This window comes from Somniosus microcephalus, chromosome 10 (genome assembly GCF_052327205.1).
Source record: "Somniosus microcephalus isolate GS21.2 chromosome 10, FLI_Smic_1.0, whole genome shotgun sequence".
Taxonomy (NCBI): Eukaryota; Metazoa; Chordata; class Chondrichthyes; order Squaliformes; family Somniosidae; genus Somniosus; species Somniosus microcephalus.
The window spans coordinates 203,567,922-203,588,711 of record NC_140996.1 but is presented as its reverse complement, the minus strand read 5'-3'; the positions used below and the strand labels follow the sequence as shown (position 1 = coordinate 203,588,711).

The window sequence follows — 20,790 nt, the reverse complement described above, 5'->3', positions numbered from 1 at the left end:
ATATCAACTGGCAAAAAAAAGCACCAGACCGGAAGATTGGGGGCAGTACAGGATACAGCAAAAGAGGACAAAGGGATTAATCAGGAAGGGGAGAATAGAATACGAAAGTAAACTTGCAGCAAACATAAAGACAGACTGCAAAAGCTTTTATCGGTATATCAGGAGGAAAAGACTGGTAAAATCCCAAGCCGGTCCCTTGCAGTCCGATTCGGGAGAATATATAATGGAGAATAAGGAAATGGCAGACCAATTAAACTCATACTTTGGTTCTGTATTCACAAAGGAGGACACAAATAACCTCCCAGGAATATCGGCAAACATAGGGACTAATGAGAGGGAGGAGCTGACAGAAATTAGTATCTCTAGGGATATGGTGTTGGGTAAGTTGAGGGGACTGAAGGCCGACAAATCCCCGGGGCCTGATAAACTACATCCTAGGGTACTTAAGGAGGTGGCCCTGGAGATAGCAGATGCTCTAAGGATCATCTTCCGGAACTCCATTGACTCGGGAACAGTACCCGTGGATTGGAGGGTAGCTAATGTTACCCCAATATTTAAAAAGGGGGGTAGAGAGAAAGCAGGGAATTATAGACCAGTAAGCCTTACATCGGTTGTGGGCAAAATGCTAGAGTCCATTATTAAGGATAAAATAGCGGAGCACTTGACAAATGGGGAAAGGATCGGACAGAGTCAACATGGATTTACAAAGGGTAAATCGTGTTTGACTAATCTGCTGGAATTTTTTGAGGAAGTAACTGGTAAAATAGATGGGGGAGAGCCAGTGGATGTGGTGTACCTTGACTTCCAGAAAGCCTTCGATAAGGTTCCACACAAAAGATTATCATGCAAAATTAAGGCTCATGGGATTGGGGGCAAAGTATTAACGTGGATAGAGAACTGGCTGGCGGATAGAAAACAGAGAGTTGGAATAAACGGCTCGTTTTCGGAGTGGCAGGCAGTGACCAGCGGGGTGCCGCAAGGATCTGTCCTGGGACCCCAGCTGTTCACAATATATATAAATGATCTGGATCAGGGAATTGGATGCAATATTTCCAAATTCGCTGACGACACTAAACTAGGAGGAGGGGTGGGCTCTGATGAGGATGTCAGGAGGCTACAGTGCGATTTGGACAGGTTGGGGGAATGGGCGGATACGTGGCAGATGCACTATAATGTGGATAAATGCGAGGTTATCCACTTTGGGGGTAAAAACAGGAGGGTAGATTATTATCTAAATGGCAAGAGATGGGGAAGTGCAGAGGGACCTGGGTGTTCTTGTGCACCAGTCACTGAAGGAGAGCATGCAGGTGCAACAGGCGATCAAGAAGGCAAATGGTATGTTGGCCTTCATATCAAGGGGGTTCGAGTATAGGAATAGGGATACCTTACTACAGCTGTACAAGGTGCTGGTGAGACCGCATCTGGAGTATTGTGTACAGTTTTGGTCGCCCCATCTGCGGAAGGATGTTCTTGCCATGGAAAGAGTGCAACGGCGATTCACCAGGCTGATACCTGGAATGGCGGGAATGACCTACGGAGAGAGATTAAATAGTTTGGGCTTGTACTCACTGGAGTTTAGAAGATTGAGAGGGGATCTCATCGAAACATATAAAATTATGGCAGGCCTGGACAGGCTGAATTCAGAGAGAATGTTTCCAATGGCCGGGGAGCACAGAACCAGGGGCCACAGTCTAAAAATAGCGGGCAAATCATTTAAAACAGAGATGAGGAAGAATTTCTTCACTCAAAGAGTGGTGAGCCTGTGGAATTCCCTGCCACAGAGGGCTGTGAAGGCTAATTCAATAAATATTTTCAAGAGAGAATTGGATATATTTCTGAAGGCTAAGGGGATTAAGGGTTACGGAGAAAAGGCGGGGACGGGGTACTGAACTGGTAAGATCAGCTATGATCTCAGACGAAGATCAGCCATGATCTCATTGAATGGCGGAGCAGGCTCGAAGGGCCGAATGGCCTACTCCTGTTCCTATCTCTATGTTTCTATGTTTCTATGAAATAGCCTGTTAACTGTAGATAGATGCTTTCCTCAATTCGCATAGCAAGTATGCTGGTGATGAATGCTCCTGCTTATAGCAGTTTGAAGTTGTCAGTGTTTTAACAGTAGTCTTTTGTTGTATTAAAGATATCCTTCTGTTCTTCATTTATCTGTTTCTCTTGATCAGGAAAATTCAAGTTTCCTTCCCTGAGTCAGTTTGGTGATTTCTGCAGGTAAAGCTGGCTGTATACAATCTCTCATGAGTTAAAGGGTCAAGCTGCTCAACAATTGAGTGGGGACTAGGGGTAGTCTCCAACTTTTCCTTAAGGCCTTGAGTTGTTAGTGTCATCTATTGGCTCTGCCCGGCTTCTGGAGGAAAAGATGGTATCACTTGGATGGATACTGGGTGTCACTTACAGTCTACTACTTTTTGAAATAACCTAATTACAAAATATTCCCTAGAACTTTGAACACTTGTAAATAGGACAGACTTCAAATTTGTAGTCGTGTTAGAAAAGTAGTTCCTCAATACCGCAGGGAAGCTAACTTCTACAAATACTTTACAGTATCAGACATAAATAATGCTATTCTATCAACTTAACATGAAAACTCTGAAGAAATTTAAACACTGCTTGGTGCTCAGGGTCATCTGGTCAGGCGGCCTGCTTTCCTTACTGAACTTAAAAAGTGTACATTTTCACTTTCATCAGTTTACCCATTCTATTTCACAATTGCATTGGCCGTACTGAAAGTAATTGTGCTCACATAGTAGCCCAATTCTCCTTGGCTTTCTGGATCTTAGCCTTCAGCTGCTGTAGAGACTTGATATCTTGATAACAAATTGTTCCACTCCTTTCTTGTGTCATTTCCTTAGGGTATGCTTTCAGTGTGTGCGTCTTTCCTCCTCTCTCTCGTCGTAGTAGTTTCAGTGCATGAGGAAGTATCCTTCATATGAAACATCCTTTACCTCCTGGTGAAGCTTGGCTTTTGTAAAACGGTTTCTGTTGGCTGGAGAATTTCCTGAGTGGGTTTACTCATTAATTATAAAATATCTAATATTTGTGGGGTAAACCTAAATTTGTGTGTGGAAGAATCCTTGGACCCATAATTTTTTGGTAAGAAATTTGTTTGGCTATCGATGCCTTTAAAACTCAAGGTAAGATTTACTAATTCAAACTTGTAACTCGGTTGGGTATTTTTTACGTGGTGCTTGTAAAGGGAAGTACCAGTAGCTGCTAGGAAACTGAGGCCACATTTGGCAGATTATTCTGGATGGGCTCTAATTATACAGGAAACTCTCGTTTAAACGGCACCTAAATATCCAGAATTCTCTCAACGGCAAAATTCATACTCCGAAAACAACTCCTCAATAACTGGAAATGTTGCCGAGTCAGAGTCTCCCGCGGTGGCCGAGTTAGTCAGTGGGGATAGTTCTCCAAACTGCCACTACTCGGCTCCTTGGCGCAGTCGGAACACCTCAATAACGGGAGTCTGACTCTCCCGCGCTGCCGGTAGTCTCTTCTGATCTGCCATTTTCTGTTTACTGTATAAGTTTTGTTTTACTGTTAAGTAATTGAAAGAGTTATGGATTACCCTCAACTGGCAGTACTGTACTTAATCAAGCATGTTCCACCATCCATTTAACACAACATTCTGTAGGTGAGAACCCAATTACTGTATACTGCACATTTCTTGATTTTTTAAAATTTTTGTTTGTTTAAAATAGCCTCGGTAGATAACCCTCTCCGTCACCTGGAAGTTTTAATCAACCGGCACCATCCCGGTCCTGTCGGTGCCGGATACCAAAGAGTTTCCTGTACTACACAGTTACTGCATTTAAAAAAAAAAACTTGAATAATGCATTTGTGATATGAGAATTGCAGAAATTTATCCGAGTTGCTTAATTGACCTGAACTCTTAGGCGTTTTGGTTGTGAATCTCAAAGACGCATAAAGGACGAGCTCAAAGGGCTGAATGGCCTACTCCTGTTCCTATGTTCTTGTTCCTAATTATATCTAATCCTTTCCCCCCTCCCCCCCCTTAATTTCTAGTCATTTTTATCTACGGTTTTCTATAAACCAAATAGATAACAAAAGCAAGTGTCAGTTTTTATATGTATGTATCTCTTTCCTCAGCTTTTCCGGCGTGTAGCTGCTGCCTTGCCTGGAATGGAAAGCACACAGGATAAGAGCAGAGAAGACAGTATCCTTTTCTTGGCTTGTACTAGTAAACTTTTGCTTGGTTTTCTTACTGAATTTTTATTTGTTCAATGTAGCAGAATTGTAGTTTCTTGGGCAAAAGCTAGACAATTTTGGCAGAGCATTTGTCTTGTTCTACATTCATAAGTTTGAATCTTGCAGGATATTGGAGATTTTTAATTTCCTTATGTTCTCAAGATAATGCTGGAATTTCCATGAAGGGAAAATGTGTAGTTTAGATCATGGTTAGCAAGTTATTTAGTTATAACATGGAAGGAAATTCAAAAGTAATCTTTAGCTGGATGTGAGTGATGAGAAGTGATTCAGAAGGAACCAACTAATTAGGCCGCAAGGAATTGAAAACTGGCAGAGTAATGAATATAAGGCTGGTGCGCATTGCATCAAATTTTAGTGTGCAGAGTTAAGTTACACATCTCAGGAGTTTTTAAAAGCATGCAAAGGTGACCAGCATGTAGTGATGCGTACCAGAAAGGAAAACAATGAATGGTAAGTCTTAAACAGATCATTAGGGCAGTGAATGAGGGCATAAAACTGTGCGCCATAAATTTGCTTAATACAAGGAATAATAATTACATGGAAATCAGATTGAGGACAAAACAAACTGATTTAAAAAAAAAAAAAAGGTCTGGCACTCTTCAGCTAAACAAAGGAATGACTATTTTTTGCCTCCAGTACTGCATTTTCCCATCTTCACAAATTTTAAATTGGAGATCAATTGAGCTATTTATCCAGCCTGGTGAGAAAGGAACAAGGCCGGAGGAAAATGTTTGGGTAGTAATCACAATGGAGCAGTGGATCTCCAATGATAGCTGGAGATTGCCAGAAAATACATAGAAACTAGAGTGGAGTGAAGAGTACTGCAGAAAGGGCAAAGGAGTAATGAAATGGAAGTTGAATGGTGGGATTTGATGTGGAGAGCAAGCTTGAGCCAAATATGGCATCAGTTCGAACAAGCTTCTTAAATTGTTTCCAGTACTGATGCAGGAGTTTGGTTCTTAGATTTGGATTTTCTTCGACAAACTGTCACTTCAAAGTTTGGTGTATATATTTAAAAATTGGCACATGCTTTGCAAGTATATTTCGGGGGGGGAAAGTGTTCAAACAGCATTCAATTTAGGTTGCTCATTTGGTAATTGCTATAAAGGTTTTATGTTTAAAGAGGAAAAGCTTTACACTTAAAAATCGGTAGAGTATGATGAAAGTTTCCTTAACACAGTTGACTTCCAGTGATCGATATAAAACTGGAAAAGACCCAAGAGCAACCAGTCAGTGAGGGAGGCTGCTCCTGCTAATACCGGCTCTATAGGCCACTGCTTATTTGTCATTACCATCCACCACAGTGTGAATATTGGCTAGTAATCTTACCCTGTTGGTAAAGTATTGCAATTCATCATTGCTGGCTGTCTTGTAATTGATCTATTAGCTTCACAAGCACAAACGTGGAGAAAATGTCAGTGTCTTCATTGGAAATAAATACAAAAAAAATGTAATTGCCAAAACTCAACTTGCATCAGTTTACTTTTAATCGGAAGACACATTTTGTTCTTTGCGTTGTATAATATTGCACTTTTAATGATGGAACTCTGTAACTGTTTAGTGTAAAGGACAGTTTATGCAGATAACATCTGAATGCTAAGTGGCTTTATGACAGTGACTACATTATCTGAACAATGAGACACCAGTGAATTAGACCTTTTTAATTGTTTTAAAGTGAGGTTTCTCATTGTGATCTGTTGACAATAACTAAATTTCTCAAGGGTGCAAAGAGAACTAAAAAAAAATTAATTTACACCAAACATCACTTGCAACTTTACAAAAACCTGTTAGTTTTAACAACAGTTCCAGTATGAGATATAACACCCAAATCTATCATGTGCATGATTCATCTATAATGCCATTTTTAATTTTTCGGTTCTTTTTCAGCACCTTCTGAGTCCAACATCTTTTATAAGGTTCTTTCGAATTGTTTGGTTGTGTACTAAGATGGTGATGGCCACTCAGATGTGCATTTTCAAATAATTATGCACTATTTCCAGCTAAAGGAATTTGCATTTGACCGGGCAGAAAATGATCAAAAACAAATCTTTGTTGTGCTGTGGAGGGTGGAAAGTTCTCTTTGCTCACTTGCACACATTAAAAAAAAAAAAAAAAATGTCATCTAGCATACAGAGATCACTTCAATTGTGCATTCGAAGGAAGGAAAACTTTCACATGCAGGACTTGTAAAATTATGCATCTTTTATGCCTTTTTGTTCTAGGGCTTCCATATTGGTTAGGATTTTGTAATTCTGTGTAGTTTGATTAACCTACCCGGAATAATATGATTTAGCATTTTTATTTAACTGGATTGTTTATCTCCCCTCTTTAATTTATTTCTGTACTCCAGTTTTAAGTCTTTTAGATAAGTGCGACCAATTTGATTGATTTTTTTTGACGTTAGGTTTTTCTCCATAGAACACTATAGCTTTATTTTACTTGTGACTTTCTTTCTGATCCAAGTATCAAAGTATGTTTAGACTAACTGGTTGTGGGGTGGAGAAACTGTTTCCAGTTAATGCTGTACACCGCTTATTCTGTATTTCCTATTGGAGAAAGTAAAACCATATGAAACTGTGTCATGCCCTCCAGATAGGATTTTTTGCATCCTTTAAGTGCCTACACCCCATGCGTTGTTAAAGTAGGGCTGCAGGTATAGTTGGTCTCACTGTTGCTAAGAATCATAATTCTGCCTTACTTTTGGTGTGGCATATACAGGCATAGAGATTTCCTGGTCTTCACGAAACTTGACCCTGTCTATCAAACTTCAAGATGTTGCCTGGAAATGGCCACTTTTCCCCCCTGCATGCCAGAGCTGTAATGTATTGCAGATTTTTGCTTATTCATTGTTAGATTACTAATTTTTTCATAATTTTGCTACTGAAAATACTGTAAGATGGTGTGGCTTGGGTTCTTTTTTGTGTGTTTTTGCCACTTGTGTTTTTTATGTAATATTTTTCTTGGGAGTACAAGAAAATAACACTAAATGGGTTGGCCATGCAATTTTTTTTCCGCCGAATATTTAAACAATTATTCAAGCTCAACTGGGGAAGTTCTTTGACCAAACAAGAGCATGCTGATTTTTATCAGAACTTCTTTATACACTGACAAAACTAACAAGCTTGTGAACACTGTTTCGAGAGCAGCATTTTTCTTTTAAGTACGAATGAAAATTCTTTCACAAGCTGAGCTCTCAAGGCTTCTGTGGTGCAGTAGTGTGCAGTTTCAGTAGTACTGGTTTTTGAACAGAATATGGCTTACTTGGCTTGACTGTTGTACCCATGCGACTGTATATTCATTACTACTTTTACATATGTCTTGTTACTATGATAACCCTTGAAGTTACAAAAAAAAAGGAAAATTTTGTCCTGGAATATCACTAGTACCTCCGCTCTGTTTGATAATGTAAAAAAAAAACCCAAAGCCTGAACAAAATAAACACCTGCCTATTGAAAGTGTGTTTTTTGCCTTCTATTTCTTCTGGTCTAAACTGCAGACTCGAAAGTTGTCTAATTTTATGGTTGAAATATCATTTGAGATTTGTGCTCATTAGTAGCTTTGCACTTCACTGTGGGATGGGAGTTGAGGGGAAGGAAAGAGAGTGATGAGAAATGAGTGTACTTTTTAAGTGGATCATAGAATGGAGGCGAGGCATTTGCAAGGTGCTCGACGCATATCTTTGCATATTCTTGAAGCTGGAAGTTGCATGTGCTCAATTCAGAAATATTCCATGTTTGAACATTTTGATCTTTTTCACTAAAGTGAGAACTAAGGCATTTAGTTTATTGACCAATCTTCCTTTCAGCTTCAAATTGACATGACGGCTACCATTTTACCATGTTTCTCACATTTTGTAGTGCTGCATGGGATTGATTTATGATTTGGAGTAGGCCATTTGAGTCTGCTGCACCATTTTGTTGGTTATGGCACCTCTTTATCATTAATTTCAATTCCTGTCTCCCCTTCAAATCCCTGAGCACCATTACTTCTCAAGTACCTTTTTCTTATTAAGTACCAATTGAATCTGCATGTATGCTTTTTGGGCAGTGCATTCCACATTCAGCCCTTTTATGTGAATTTTTTAAAACCAGCTTCATTCTAACTCCAAGCTTATGTCCTCTTTACGTTCACATGTTCCCTTTTTCTGGATTTCCCTGCTAAAGGGCAAAGTAGTTCTCTATGTACCCTATCAATTCCCTTCATTGTGTAGCAAATCAAGATACAGGGTGGGATGAGCTACCTTTTTATTTAATAGTTGGTTATGTCTCGGTAGTGGCATATTTGCACATGTATTCAATCTTGTGGGAAAATGTCCAGGCACAGGCATGTTATTCAGTCCTCTTCAGGTTATGATTTCACTGTGGAATGGAATTGAGATAAGGTTGATTAACATGCTCACTTGCTGTTGAAGGCTTCATGAAATGCAGAACAGCTTTGCATCTTCACTTCAGCATAGCCAAATAACATTTTATTGACCAATGTCCACATGAACTAACTTTGCTGAGCTTCAGGTGAAGCCAGAGGAAAATACTGGTACAGATCTCATGTTAACAAACATTATTTGTAATATCAAGGTTAAACCAAAAATATTAATGGAATTGATTTGCAACTGCCCCAGAATTAAACACATATATTCAAAGTTTGAAGTGTTCTGCCTTGGATGAATGGAGGTCTGCAGCATTTTTGTAGAGAGTTTGACTCTCTGGCAGTGTTGATTTTCTGATGCAACTGAATTAATTATAAATTATCTCAATATTAAAATGCCCTCCTTTTTTGACACTATTCTGTTCTTTTCAGAACTTGTAATTATCTGAAATTGTCAAATCCATTGATTTGTGTATTCATGGCTAATTATCTGAAACTTGCTTTAATGCAGAAGATAATGCATTTGAGGCAAGTCCTTGAGCAGTAATAATTCAAAATAAATGTCATTAGTAGAACTAAATATTTTGACCCTTTTGGGAATTTTATCTCCCAGTAGGTATGACAGCCATGCATTGCCCCTTATCCTGGAGGGGGACAAGAAGGCAGACAGACTGCTAACAGTATTGTCAGTTCAGTCATGGTGCAATACTCTCAGCAGTTTTGATAAAAATTGACAAAATGGCATCCTTAATGTCATACAGAACTACAGTGGTGAAAATGTGAAATAAGAAACCTGGGGGACTAATGATTACACTAATCACTGTGTGTGCATGTGTCCATGACTGAATAGTGTACCAGCCCCACAAATCATCAGCTTCATGAATCAAAATATAATTCACTGACTTTGAAAGATTAACAATATGGGTATAGTGGTACAAGAAAATGCTTGAAGTACCATCAGCATCTGTGAAGACAACAGGGGAGTTGACAACAACCTGAACTGTTAACCCATGTTTTCTGTTTCTCTTTTTTTTCCAGCATTTGCAATTCTTAATCTTGAGGTATGATGGAGTGTTAGGGTATAGATTCGTATCCATATTTCTACATCTGGTACATCCCTAGCCTTGGCCAGACCAATCTGAACTGCTGTGAAATTCAATAAACCTGAAAAGTGGTCCCCACAGGCAAGCAAAGAAAATGTGTGAGCCAATGTTGGCCATTCTGATGCACCTCCAAGCAAATGGTTGCAAAATGACCTGGTATAAGGCCTGGTAGCACTTTCCCTGCAAGACCTCCTGGATGGTTGATGGTGTCAAGATGTGAATGTAAATGAGCTAAGACTGATACAGTAAAATCTTCTGTGATTATTGTCCTTTAAATCCACCCCCCCCCCCACCACAAAAAACTAATTTCAAAATTAAAACAAAATAAAATGGTTCAGTTGAAACAGGTTCATTGATAACATGGTCATATTTTCTTTTAACAAGCTATTATCTCTGCCTCATTTAATAAATGTAGGCTTTTGGATTCTGTAATTAAGATCTACTTAATCTCGAATTGAGCATTTAGTTTGTAACCATTATAATAAGGAAGATAAAATCGCAGAGCATATAACTAAGTTCAAGAACATAATCTAAAATTTATTCCATAGAATGATCCCAGACTAAACAGTAACTGCCTCCACTGGCAATATGTGTCCAATTTCATGATCTAACAAAGATCAACACTGCACCACAGTGGAAAAACAGGATGGCCAAGTGTTTTCAGTATCAAATTTTGTAAATGGACAGCTATCCATTTCCCCTCAAACTTGATTGGATATGAAAATGCTGTGAATATTTTCAAAGAATACTAGCCTTAAAGATTTCAATTTTGTTTTAGAATCTCTCATTTGCACCACGAATGAAATTAAAAATGTATGGTTTGTTTTGATTCCACAACTGACCTATAACTCTGGGGATACAGCATTGTTGCCTCTCCAACAACCACTCATCCTGCCGTACAACGAGAAAGAAAGTCATAGATTTTATCTTCAGCAAAACAGCTATTTGCTTAAATAAATGGAAACAAATTACAGCAGTTCAAGGGAAATCTTGAATGTAAAAAGAGATCTTTCTGTAGTTGCATCTCTAGGTTATGCTCATTATATGCACCAACACTAAAATTGTAGGTATGGGGAAGAGCCAAAGGAAGCAAAATAACAGTTTTATATTTATCCTTAGTTTATATCAAATGAAATTAGTCTAAATTAAACCCATAAATCCATTCTTTGTTGCTGGTGTCAATCAGCGATCATTTAATTTAGAAAAAGTTTTTTTGCCTAAAAACAAAAGGGCTATTTTGGGATTAACTGAAGTAATACTCCCCAGCTATATTAAGTTGCTATTTTACAGCTGGGAGTGCTGGGGATCAATTTACATAATTAACCACTGCCAATGGTATTTTTATGCTTGTAGTAATGTATAATGTCACTAGAAAGTGCTAGTAGAGGTTATCTGAGCTGGCAGTTAAGTATAGACCAGATTCCTTTTTTAGGAAAAAAATTGAACCATGTACCAGTCCTGGCACTTATGGATGTAACGCCAGCCATTGAACCATAGAATTTTATAGGATTTAAAAATAGGCCATTTGGCTCAGTATATCTATGCATTCTTCTTGCTAAAGTAATCCAAAACTAATCCTACTGCCCTACCCTCTCTATGACCCAGCATCTTCCTCTACTTCAGATGTTATTCTACTCTTCCCACAAAAGATGCAATGATCTCTGGCTCAGTTACTCCCTGTGGCAAAGCATTTCTTGCTCAAACAATGCTACAGAAACTAAGTGTACTCTCGACAATTTTAAGTTGACTCCAACCAGAAAACCCCATTAAAACCTTTATTAATTTTGAAAAGCTCTATTAAATCTCTCTCTGCTTATTCAGTTCTGGTGGAAATAATCTCTATCTCAAATATTGGAGTTTTCCATTCCTAGTATCTGAGGGCTTCAGGGAGGGAATGAAGCCTAGGCAGCTGCAGCTATGGCTGCTAATGGTGGGGTGATACAAAAAATCACCATTGCCGAATCCCCCACTATCAACATCCTGGGGGTCACTATTGACCAGAAACTTAACTGGATCAGTCACACAAATTCTGTCGCTACAAGGGCAGGTCAGAGGCTGAGTATTTTGCAACAAGTGTCTCCTTTCTTAATGCCTCAAGCCTTTCCACCATCTACAAGGCACAAGTCAGGAGTGTGATGGAATACTCTCAATTGCCTGGATGTGTAGCTCCAACACTCGAAGCTCAACGCCATCCAGGACAAAGCGGCCCGCTTGATCAGCACCCCCTCCACCACCGGTACACCGTGGCTGTCGTGTGTACCATCTACAAGATGCACTGCAGCAACTTGCCAAGGCTTCTTCGATAGCACTTCCCAAACCCGTGACCCCCATCTAGACAGACAAAGGCAGCAGGCGCATGGAAATACTACCACCTCCAAGTTCCCCTTCAAGTCACACACTATCATGACTTGGAAATATATCGCAGTTCCTTCATCGTCCTGGAACTCCCTAACAGCACTAAGGGCGTACATTCACCACACTGCCTGCAGTCGTTCAAGGCGGCGGCTCACCACCACCTTCTCAAGCGCAATTAGGGATGGGCAATAAATGCTGTCCTTGCCAGTGATGCCCAGACCCCAGGGACGAATTCGGGGGGAAAAAAAGGCCAGGGTTGAAGGAAAGGAGTGTTTGCGGGAGGGTGTGGTTGTAGAGCCGGAGGAGGTGATGGAGCTAGAGAGCGAAGAAGCTATGAAGGGATTTAAACAAGATTTTTAAATTTGAAGCAGTGGGAGACTGGATTCAGCTTCTGTTAGTGAGGCTGACTGATCAGTGAGCAGGACTTGGTGCAGGATAGTGTGTTGATAAACTGAAGTTTATGGGGGCTGGTAGGCTGGCCGGGATTGAGCATTGGAATACTTAAGTCGAGGTGACAATGGTGTGGATGAGGGTTTCAGTACCATTACAGGCAGAGGTGCAGGCGGGCAATGTTAGAGGTGGAAGTTGGCAGTCTTTGTGATTGTGAGGATATAGGATTGGATGCCTAGCTCTCAGTCTGACAGGGTGCCAAGCTTGTGAACAGTCTGGTTGAACCTGAGACAACTGCTGGTGAAGCGTTTTGTTTTTTAATTTTGGGTGAATGTAATGGATTGGAAGGGAAAGGGTTAATCAGGGTAGCTGCAGAATTCCTGCAGCTGAATTGAAGTGATACGGTGAAATTTGCTAGTATGGTACTGCCAATGATTTGTTGCTATTCTAATAAGCTTACTGAGCATATTGTAGCTGTGGGAATAGACAAGATAGCACATAAATTCCCTTGTGGCAAATGCTGAGACTTCGAAGGGTCTGAAGACCTGGGAATCAACAGCAGCCTCCCAAGGTTGAATAGTTATCAGAGATGGAAAGAATGTGCTGGGTGATAAGTTAGCTCGCATTTACTGGGGCTGAGTGCCAAGACACCAAAGTGCTATGTCAGCAAAGAGTGCCATCTGCTCAGACAAATGGAATAAAGTTTATGTAAATCCTGGGAAACAAAGGGGAGTAAGGCACGCTGGCTGACACACAGCAGTGATAAGCAAGCGTATAAAGAAAGTTCGTGCCTAGGAGCTGAGCTACAGTGTATCCCACACAAAATAAAGAAACCTCGGTTGGTGTAGCTCCCAAAACGCACTGTTCTGATTGGTAAGGTTACCTCATTGTGGAATATAGTTGCTGGTATACTTGAAGTCTGTAACACACAAAGTTTAAATTGATTTCAATATACATATATATATATATATAATATTTGTTTGTGTCTGATTTGGCAGGCCTGAACCCAAATTATACTTAGAGACAGGGCATACCATTTGGCTAACTGTTTGGAATTGTTGGTAAGGGTACAGAGTTTGTGGTAAGGGCTGAAGACACTGGCTTTGGTCTTCCCAATGTTCAGCTGGAGAACAATGTGTCTCATCCCGGACTGGATGTTGGACAAAGCAGTCTGACAGCAGAGGCAGTGGATGGATTGAAGTGATGAAGTTTGCTGGGTGTCATCAGGTTACATGTGGAAGCTGAGCTCATGTCTGCGGATGATGTTGCCAAGGGGCAGCATGTAGATGGAGGAGGAGAGGGGGCAAGCTGAGATCCTTGGATTGAGGGGGGTGGGTGGGAGTGCGGCAGTGGACACTGGAGGTAACGATGCACAGCCTGGACAAGAAACCATTGCCAAAGATCCTCTGGCTATGATTGGATCCACTCTTACCTACCCAAACAATTGTAGTCCCACTCAGCTGGACAGTGGAGGAGAGGCGTTGGATGAAGGCGATGTGGTCAACCATGTCAAAAGCTGCATAAAGGTCAGGGAGAGATGATGTAACGTATTGGCATAGTCACAAAGAATTGTTTACGACTTTGGTTAAGGTTCCATTGGAGTAGTAGCAGAAGCCTGATTGGAGAAATTCAAATGGAGTTGCAGCAAAGATGGGCACAGATTTGGAAGGTGACCGTGCATTCAAGGACTTTGGAGTGGAAAGTAAGGTTGGAAATGTGGTGGGGTTGAAGTGTGTTTTTTGAGGAAGGGATTATGATCGTTTTGAAAGGGAGGGGATAGTACCTGGGGAGAAGACCCATTTACAATGTCAGTTTGCATGGGGGTCAGGAAGGAATGTTGTGTGGTCAGTGTTTTAGTGGTGCTGGGGTCAAGGGAATAGGAGGTGGGTCTTATGGACAAGGTGAGTTCGGAGATGGCTTGGGGAAGAGAAAGCAGAGACACAGTTTTGGGTCTGGGATGGGGAGATTGGGTCTGGGGGGTAAGGGGAGAGGGAGAAACAGCAGAGGCAGCTGAATAGATGAGTCTTGGAGATAATGAAGCCCATGAGCACCTCACACTTGTTAGCGGTAAGGGTGGAGGAGTCAGGAGAGTGGGGTTTAAAGAGATTGCATCAGATATACTCAAGCCTGCACTGCTTTGGACTTAAAGCTAAAGTGGTCATACCAGAGGTAATGACTGGGGTGGGAGATGGTTACGGTCTTGTTGGGGCAAAAGCATCAAGGTGAAGGTGAGAGAGTGGTTGAGCAAATCGACTGCAAAGACATTGTGGCAAATAGCCAAAGGCAAAATGGTTGGGTATCTGACGTGGTCTTGTAAGTGGCAGAGTTTTTTCCCCCCAGGGGTAGATACAGAAGAAAGTGGGTTTGGAAGGGGTTAGCAGGCTATGGGTGATGAAGGAATTGGTTGGAGAAGGCTTTGTCAGTGATTGAGACCATGAGAGTTGAGAGGCCATGGGAGCTGGCAAGGCTGTGAGCGTAAGGATAGGAGAGTTTATATGGAGGGAGAAGTTTAGGGGCGCAAAGGAGAGCGGTAAATTTAAGAGAGAGGCCAAGGGGAGTTGAGACCTAGGTTGAAATCACGAATGAGTTGCTCAGTGCAGAGGTTGAGGAAGGAAAGGAGGGAGAATAGCTTGAGCAGAAACTTGGGATGGGGTTTGGGGACATGGTAGACTGAGAATTTTCAGAGAGGCAAGAGGGGTCAAACGGAGTTCAGAGGAGAAGGTGCCAGAGGAGATGATAGAAGATGTCTTGGCGATGAGGGCCACACCTCCACTGTGGTTGTTTAGGCAGGGCACGTGTTAGAAAGTATAATGAGGGGTGGAGGGGGAGGCTTTGGTAAGGAGTAGTGTGTCACTACCCATCAGCCAAGTTTCAGTCAAAGCCAGGATGTCAATGCAATCATCCACAATCATTGATGGTAATAGTTCTATTTGCGAGTGAATAGACGTTGCGAGGGAAATGTGAAGAGGGATGGTGATTATTTATCCACTAGCAGAGTTCAAGGAAGCAGTGGTGGGTGGAGTCCGGGAGATGGGAAGGCGTTTGGTGAGTTTAGCCCCCAGAAGGCATGCTGGGTGGGAAGACTGACGAGAGAAGGATGACCAGTTGGGGTTGCTGCTTAGAAAAGAGGTGGCGACAACTGCCTTGGTGGGGCCCTGTGGAGAATGTCAAAAGAGGCACAAAGAGTAGCTGTGGGATTATTCAAGGGGCTTTCAAACCTGGTAGATGACAGGAGAGTAGAAAGGCAGAGGAGTAGTAATGGGATTGGGGGGGTGGTGGTGGGCAATGTAGCTGAGAGGGAGAAGTGTAAGGTGACGTGATGGAAGAGGAGGAGAAAAGTCCTGAAAGGCGTTTGGGGTGGCTGGGAAAGGATTAAAAGGTCGGGTCTGGGGTGGTAGCCAAATGGGCACGGAATTTGGGTTACAGAAGCACGGCAGCGATTAGGTGATATATGTCCTAATCATAAACAGAGGACAGGGAGGAGACAATATGAAATGGCCCAAAGTTAAAGCCTGATGTCCTGTAGTAGGATGGAGTCAACATGTAGATGGTGTAGAGTCAGATTGGAACATTCATGAACCAATGTCCAGGTTTGGACCAGAGCTGATCCAGGGATCATTTGAGGGGTATAGTATCAATGGTATAAGTTGTCCAGTGATACCACAGGGCCAAGGAGGAGTGGAGAGTACCATAAGCTAGCAGAGGTTGATCCACTGCACTTTGTAGATGATGTATCCATTGTTCCAACCACAGAGGAGCCATTCTATGCCAAACATCTGTGTTTTTGGAGTCTAGGGTTGATGATGAGCACCACTCCAGGCTCCGACCTGATACTGCACCAGGAGGTGGAAGTTTATTGCACGCAGTGGACAGGAATTCTTAAATCTATTGCAGGATCAAGAATTCCCACTTGCAACGTACAGCACAATCCCATCCTCCACATCAGGTGGAAGGTGAGAGTGGAGGGGATTCTTAATTTGATATAGGTGAAGCTGCAATGGCCCTAGTTGCCGTGAGATGGTGTTAGTAGGCTGCCTTCTATAGTGATTGTTTGTATAACTTGAGTGGCTTGCTAGGCAAGAGTCACGTATAGAGTGTGAACTACAGTCACGTGTAGCCCAAACTGTTTGGCAGGTTCTCTTCCCTTTGGGACTTTAATTTACAAGGAGACAGTTGGGTTTTTACAACAATCCGGCAGCTTTTTTGGTTTTTTTCCTGGTGCTAGCCGGCCACTTTCCAGGTTTATTGAACTCAGTTTTGCATCTTGCCATGGTGGGATTTGACCTCGGTGTCAGCCGTGGCTCAGTAGTCAGCACACTTGCCTCTGAGTCAGAAGGTTGTGGGTTCAAGTCCCACTCCAGGGACTTGAACACATAAATCTAGGCTGACACTCCAGTGCAGTACAGGAAACTTTGTGCTATCCGGCACCGACTGGACCGAGCTGTTGCCGTTCCCTCAAAACTGCCGGACAAACCAGCGTTAATGTTGAAGCATACGGAGCTTTTCAGCTCCGTATCTGGCAACAAACACTGTTGCTTAGCAACAGCTTCTAAACAGTCGGCCGTACCTTGGAAGCGTCTCTGTCGCTTAGCAACAGCTTCAGAGAGACTTTGCAGAGCCTGACTGTTGGGAAAAAAAAGCCACGAGAAGAAAAAAAGGCCTAACAAAACGGCTCCTGATTTTTGCCGGTGGCTCGAGCTTGCCGGACATTTAGCCTCCGGATAGCACAAAGTTTCTTGTATTGAGGGAGTGCTGCACTGTCGGGGGTGCCGTCTTTCGGATGAGACGTTAAACCGAGGCCCCGTCTGCTCTCTCTGGACGTAAAAGTTCCCATGGCACTATTTCAAAGAAGAGCAGGAGAGTTATCCCCGGTGTCCTGCCATAATTTATCCCTCAGTCAACATAACAAAAACAGATTATCTGGTCATTATCGCATTGCTGTTTGTGGGAGCTTGCTGTGTGCAAATTGGCTGCTGTGTTTCCCACATTACAACAGTGAATACACTTCAAAAAAGTACTTAATTGGCTGGAAAGCGCTTTGAGACGTCCGGTGGTTAGAAAAGGCGCTATATAAATGCAAGTCTTTTCTCCCGACTTTGCATTGCTAGTCCAGTACCACAATCAATGCACTACTGTACCCCACACAAAGGATGCCAGTGTGAGCCAAGGGAAAGATTGGAGAAGAGTGTCAGCATCAATGTGGGTGGTGGGCGGGGGGGGTGGGTGGTGCAGAAGAAAAGTGTTGGCATGAACTGAGGTATGGAGGAAAAGAGGTTGAAATCAGGGGGAGGGGCCAGATTGGCTGCCATTTGGCTCTAGCGACATAATAGCAGGCTGTTAAATAACCTGTCAACATTGTCCATTTCAGCAATTTGTGCACTTGGATTGAATCTACTTAAGCTTTTCTGCAGTAAAAACAAGTACAGCTCTGGGCATCTCCTGACAGTTCAGAACTTATCCATTTTGTCTTTGAATTTTCTCCAATGCATTGATGCTCTCTCGGTCAGGTGACCACAATTGCAGACACTATTTTAAATTATAATCAAATGCCCCAAGATGCACTGTGGTACTTAATTAACCTTGTTGTGAAGATTTTATATTAGGTGTTTTTACAGTAGTACTTCTTAAAATGGATGTGGGGGGGTGGGGAGATTGGTCTGTGAGTCAGTGCTACATCTGTGTCCATTAACCCCAGTGGCAGAATAGTACACTTAGTGGGTCTCTAATTCCACCACAGAGAGAAGCCAAATTTAGCAGTGTAAAGGTTGGAAGTCTGGATTATAGATGCCGGCCAGTCTACTGGCATCCGAACTGGACAAACACGTGTGAAAGTGCCGATTGCTTGGAAGCTTCTAGTGAATGGCCAACAATTACAGCCAAAACTTTTTATTTTTTAATAAACTGGTATTAAAGAATCCTTGACATAAACTGGATCCTTAAAGTTCTGATGCAGCTTGCAAATGCTTTTCCCACTCGATGTTACGCAATGGTTGGGACAGCACAATGTTGCAAATAAGTTCACCAGTATCATTTGTGCCATGTGTATCACTTTTGGCCTCGTTATTGATAATGTCTTTACAATTATCTTTTCATGTAAAAGTGAGAAAATGTTAATATTTTTTTTTAATCTGTAAAAGATACATAGGAAGCCAGCAGATGGTGCTGTGTTATCATCTTGAGTGCTGATGCTGTAAGGCGATTTTAAACTGCATTGTGAGGAGTCCGGCTGCGTGACAGTAGAAACATCCAGTCAGGCTTCTAACAGGCTGCAAATACGTATGATTTGCAGAGCCAGCAGCGAGGTCTAATTGCATATTTAAATTTATTGCCAGCAGCATTTTACACCTGAAGTGTGTTGGCAATACTGCCATTGTACAGGGGTGCAAAAGATACCTAACCCAGTAGTCCATTACAGTTAAATGCAGTGTAATTTTAACATGCAAACTCTCCAAACCCCACTGAATCCAGCTTCTTCAAGTAATTTTTTAAAATTTGTTTATGGGATCAGGGCGTCGCTGGCAATGCCAACATTTGTTGCCCTTGAGAATTATAGACCGGTAAGCCTGACATCGGTAGTGGGGAAAATGCTAGAGTCCATTATAAAATATGTAATAGCAGAGCACTTGGAAAACAGTGATAGGATTGGACAAAGTCAACATGGATTTACAAAAGGTAAATCATGCTTGGCTAATCTACTGGAATTTTTTGAGGATGTAACTGTTAGAATAGATAAAGGAGAACCAGTGGATGTGGTGTATTTGGACTTTCAGAAGGCTTTCGATAAGGTCCTGCATAAGAGATTGGCGTGCAAAGTTAAAGCACATGGGATTGGGGGTAAGGCACTGACTTGGATAGAGAACTGGTTGGCAGACAGGAAGCAAAGAGTTGGAATAAACTGGTCTTTTTCCAAGTGGCAGGCAGTGACTAGTGGGGTACCGCAGGGATCGGTGCTAGGACCCCAGCTATTCACAATATATATTTAATGATCTAGACGAGGGAACTAGATGTAATATCTCCAAGTTTGCAGACGACACAAAGCTGGGTGGGCGTGTGTGCTGTGAGGAGGATGCAGAGAAACTCCAGTATGATTTGGACAGGTTGGGTGATTGGGCAGATGCTTGGCAGATACAGTATAATGGGGATAAATACGAGGTTATCCACTTTGGTGGCAAAAACAGGAAGAGAGATTATTATCTGAACGGCAGTAGATTGGGAAAAGGGGAAGTGCAATGAGACCTGGGTGTCCTTGTGCACCAGTCGCTGAAGGTAAGCATGCAGGTACAGCAGGCGGTTAAGAAGGCAAATGGTATGTTAGCCTTCATAGCGAGAGGATTCGAGTACAGGAGCAAGGATGTCTTGCTGCAGTTGTACAGGGCCTTGGTGAGACCACACCTTGAGTATTGTGTGCAGTTTTGGTCACCTTATCTGAGGAAGGATGTTCTTGCCATGGAGGGAGTGCAGCGAAGATTCACCAGACTGCTACCTGGGATGGCAGGAATGACGAATGAGGAGAGATTGAGTCGATTAGGCTTATATTCGCTAGAGTTTAGAAGAATGAGAGGGGATCTCATTGAAACTTAAAAAATTCTAACAGGATTAGATGCAGGAAGGATGTTCCCGATGGCGGGGGAGTCCAGAACCAGGGGGTCACAGTCTAAGAATAAGGGGTAGGCCATTTAGGACTGAGATGAGGAGGAATTTCTTCACCCAGAGAGTGGTGAACCTGTGGAATTCTCTACCACAGAAGGCAGTTGAGGCCAACTTATTAAATATATTCAAGAAGGTTAGATATATTTCTTAAGGCTAAAGGGATCAAGAGATATGGGGAGAAAGCAGGGACAGGGTACTGAATTTGGATGATCCGCCATGATCTCATTAAATGGCGGAACAGGCTCGAGGGGCCGAATGGCCTACTCCTGCTCCTATCTTCTATGTTTCTATGAGAAGGTGGTGGTGAGCCGCCGCCTTGAACCGCTGCAGTCCGTGTGGTGAAGGTACTCCCACAGTGCTGTTAGGTGGGGAGTTCCAGAATTTTGACCCAGCGACGACAAAGTATCGGCGATATACTTCTAAGTCAGGATGGTGTGTGACTTGGAGGGGAACTTGGAGGTGGTGATGTTCCCATGCGCCCGCTGCCCTTGTCCTTCTAGGTGGAAGAGGTTTTGTGGGTTTGGGAGGTGCTGCCGAAGAAGCCTTGGCGAGTTGCTGCAGTGCATCTTGTAGATGGTACACACTGCAGCCACGGTACGCTGGTGGTGGAGGGAGTGAATGTTTAAGTTGGTGGATGGGGTGCCAATCAAGTGGGCTGCTTTGTCCTGGATGGTGTCGA

At 42.3% G+C, this 20,790-nt stretch overlaps 1 protein-coding gene across 2 annotated transcripts in view; it reads left to right on the top strand.

Moving 5' to 3' along the window:
- rab6a (RAB6A, member RAS oncogene family) overlaps positions 1-7,703 on the top strand; it is a 90,206-nt gene extending 82,503 nt beyond the window's left edge. For both annotated transcript variants that reach the window (XM_085999460.1, XM_085999459.1), the window contains exons 7-8: positions 4,129-4,195; positions 5,440-7,703. In XM_085999460.1, the coding sequence (XP_085855586.1) occupies positions 4,129-4,195; positions 5,440-5,504 (132 nt within the window). In that variant the 3' untranslated portion in view covers positions 5,505-7,703. The remainder of the gene's footprint in view (positions 1-4,128; positions 4,196-5,439) is intronic.
- Positions 7,704-20,790: the final 13,087 nt, after the last annotated feature.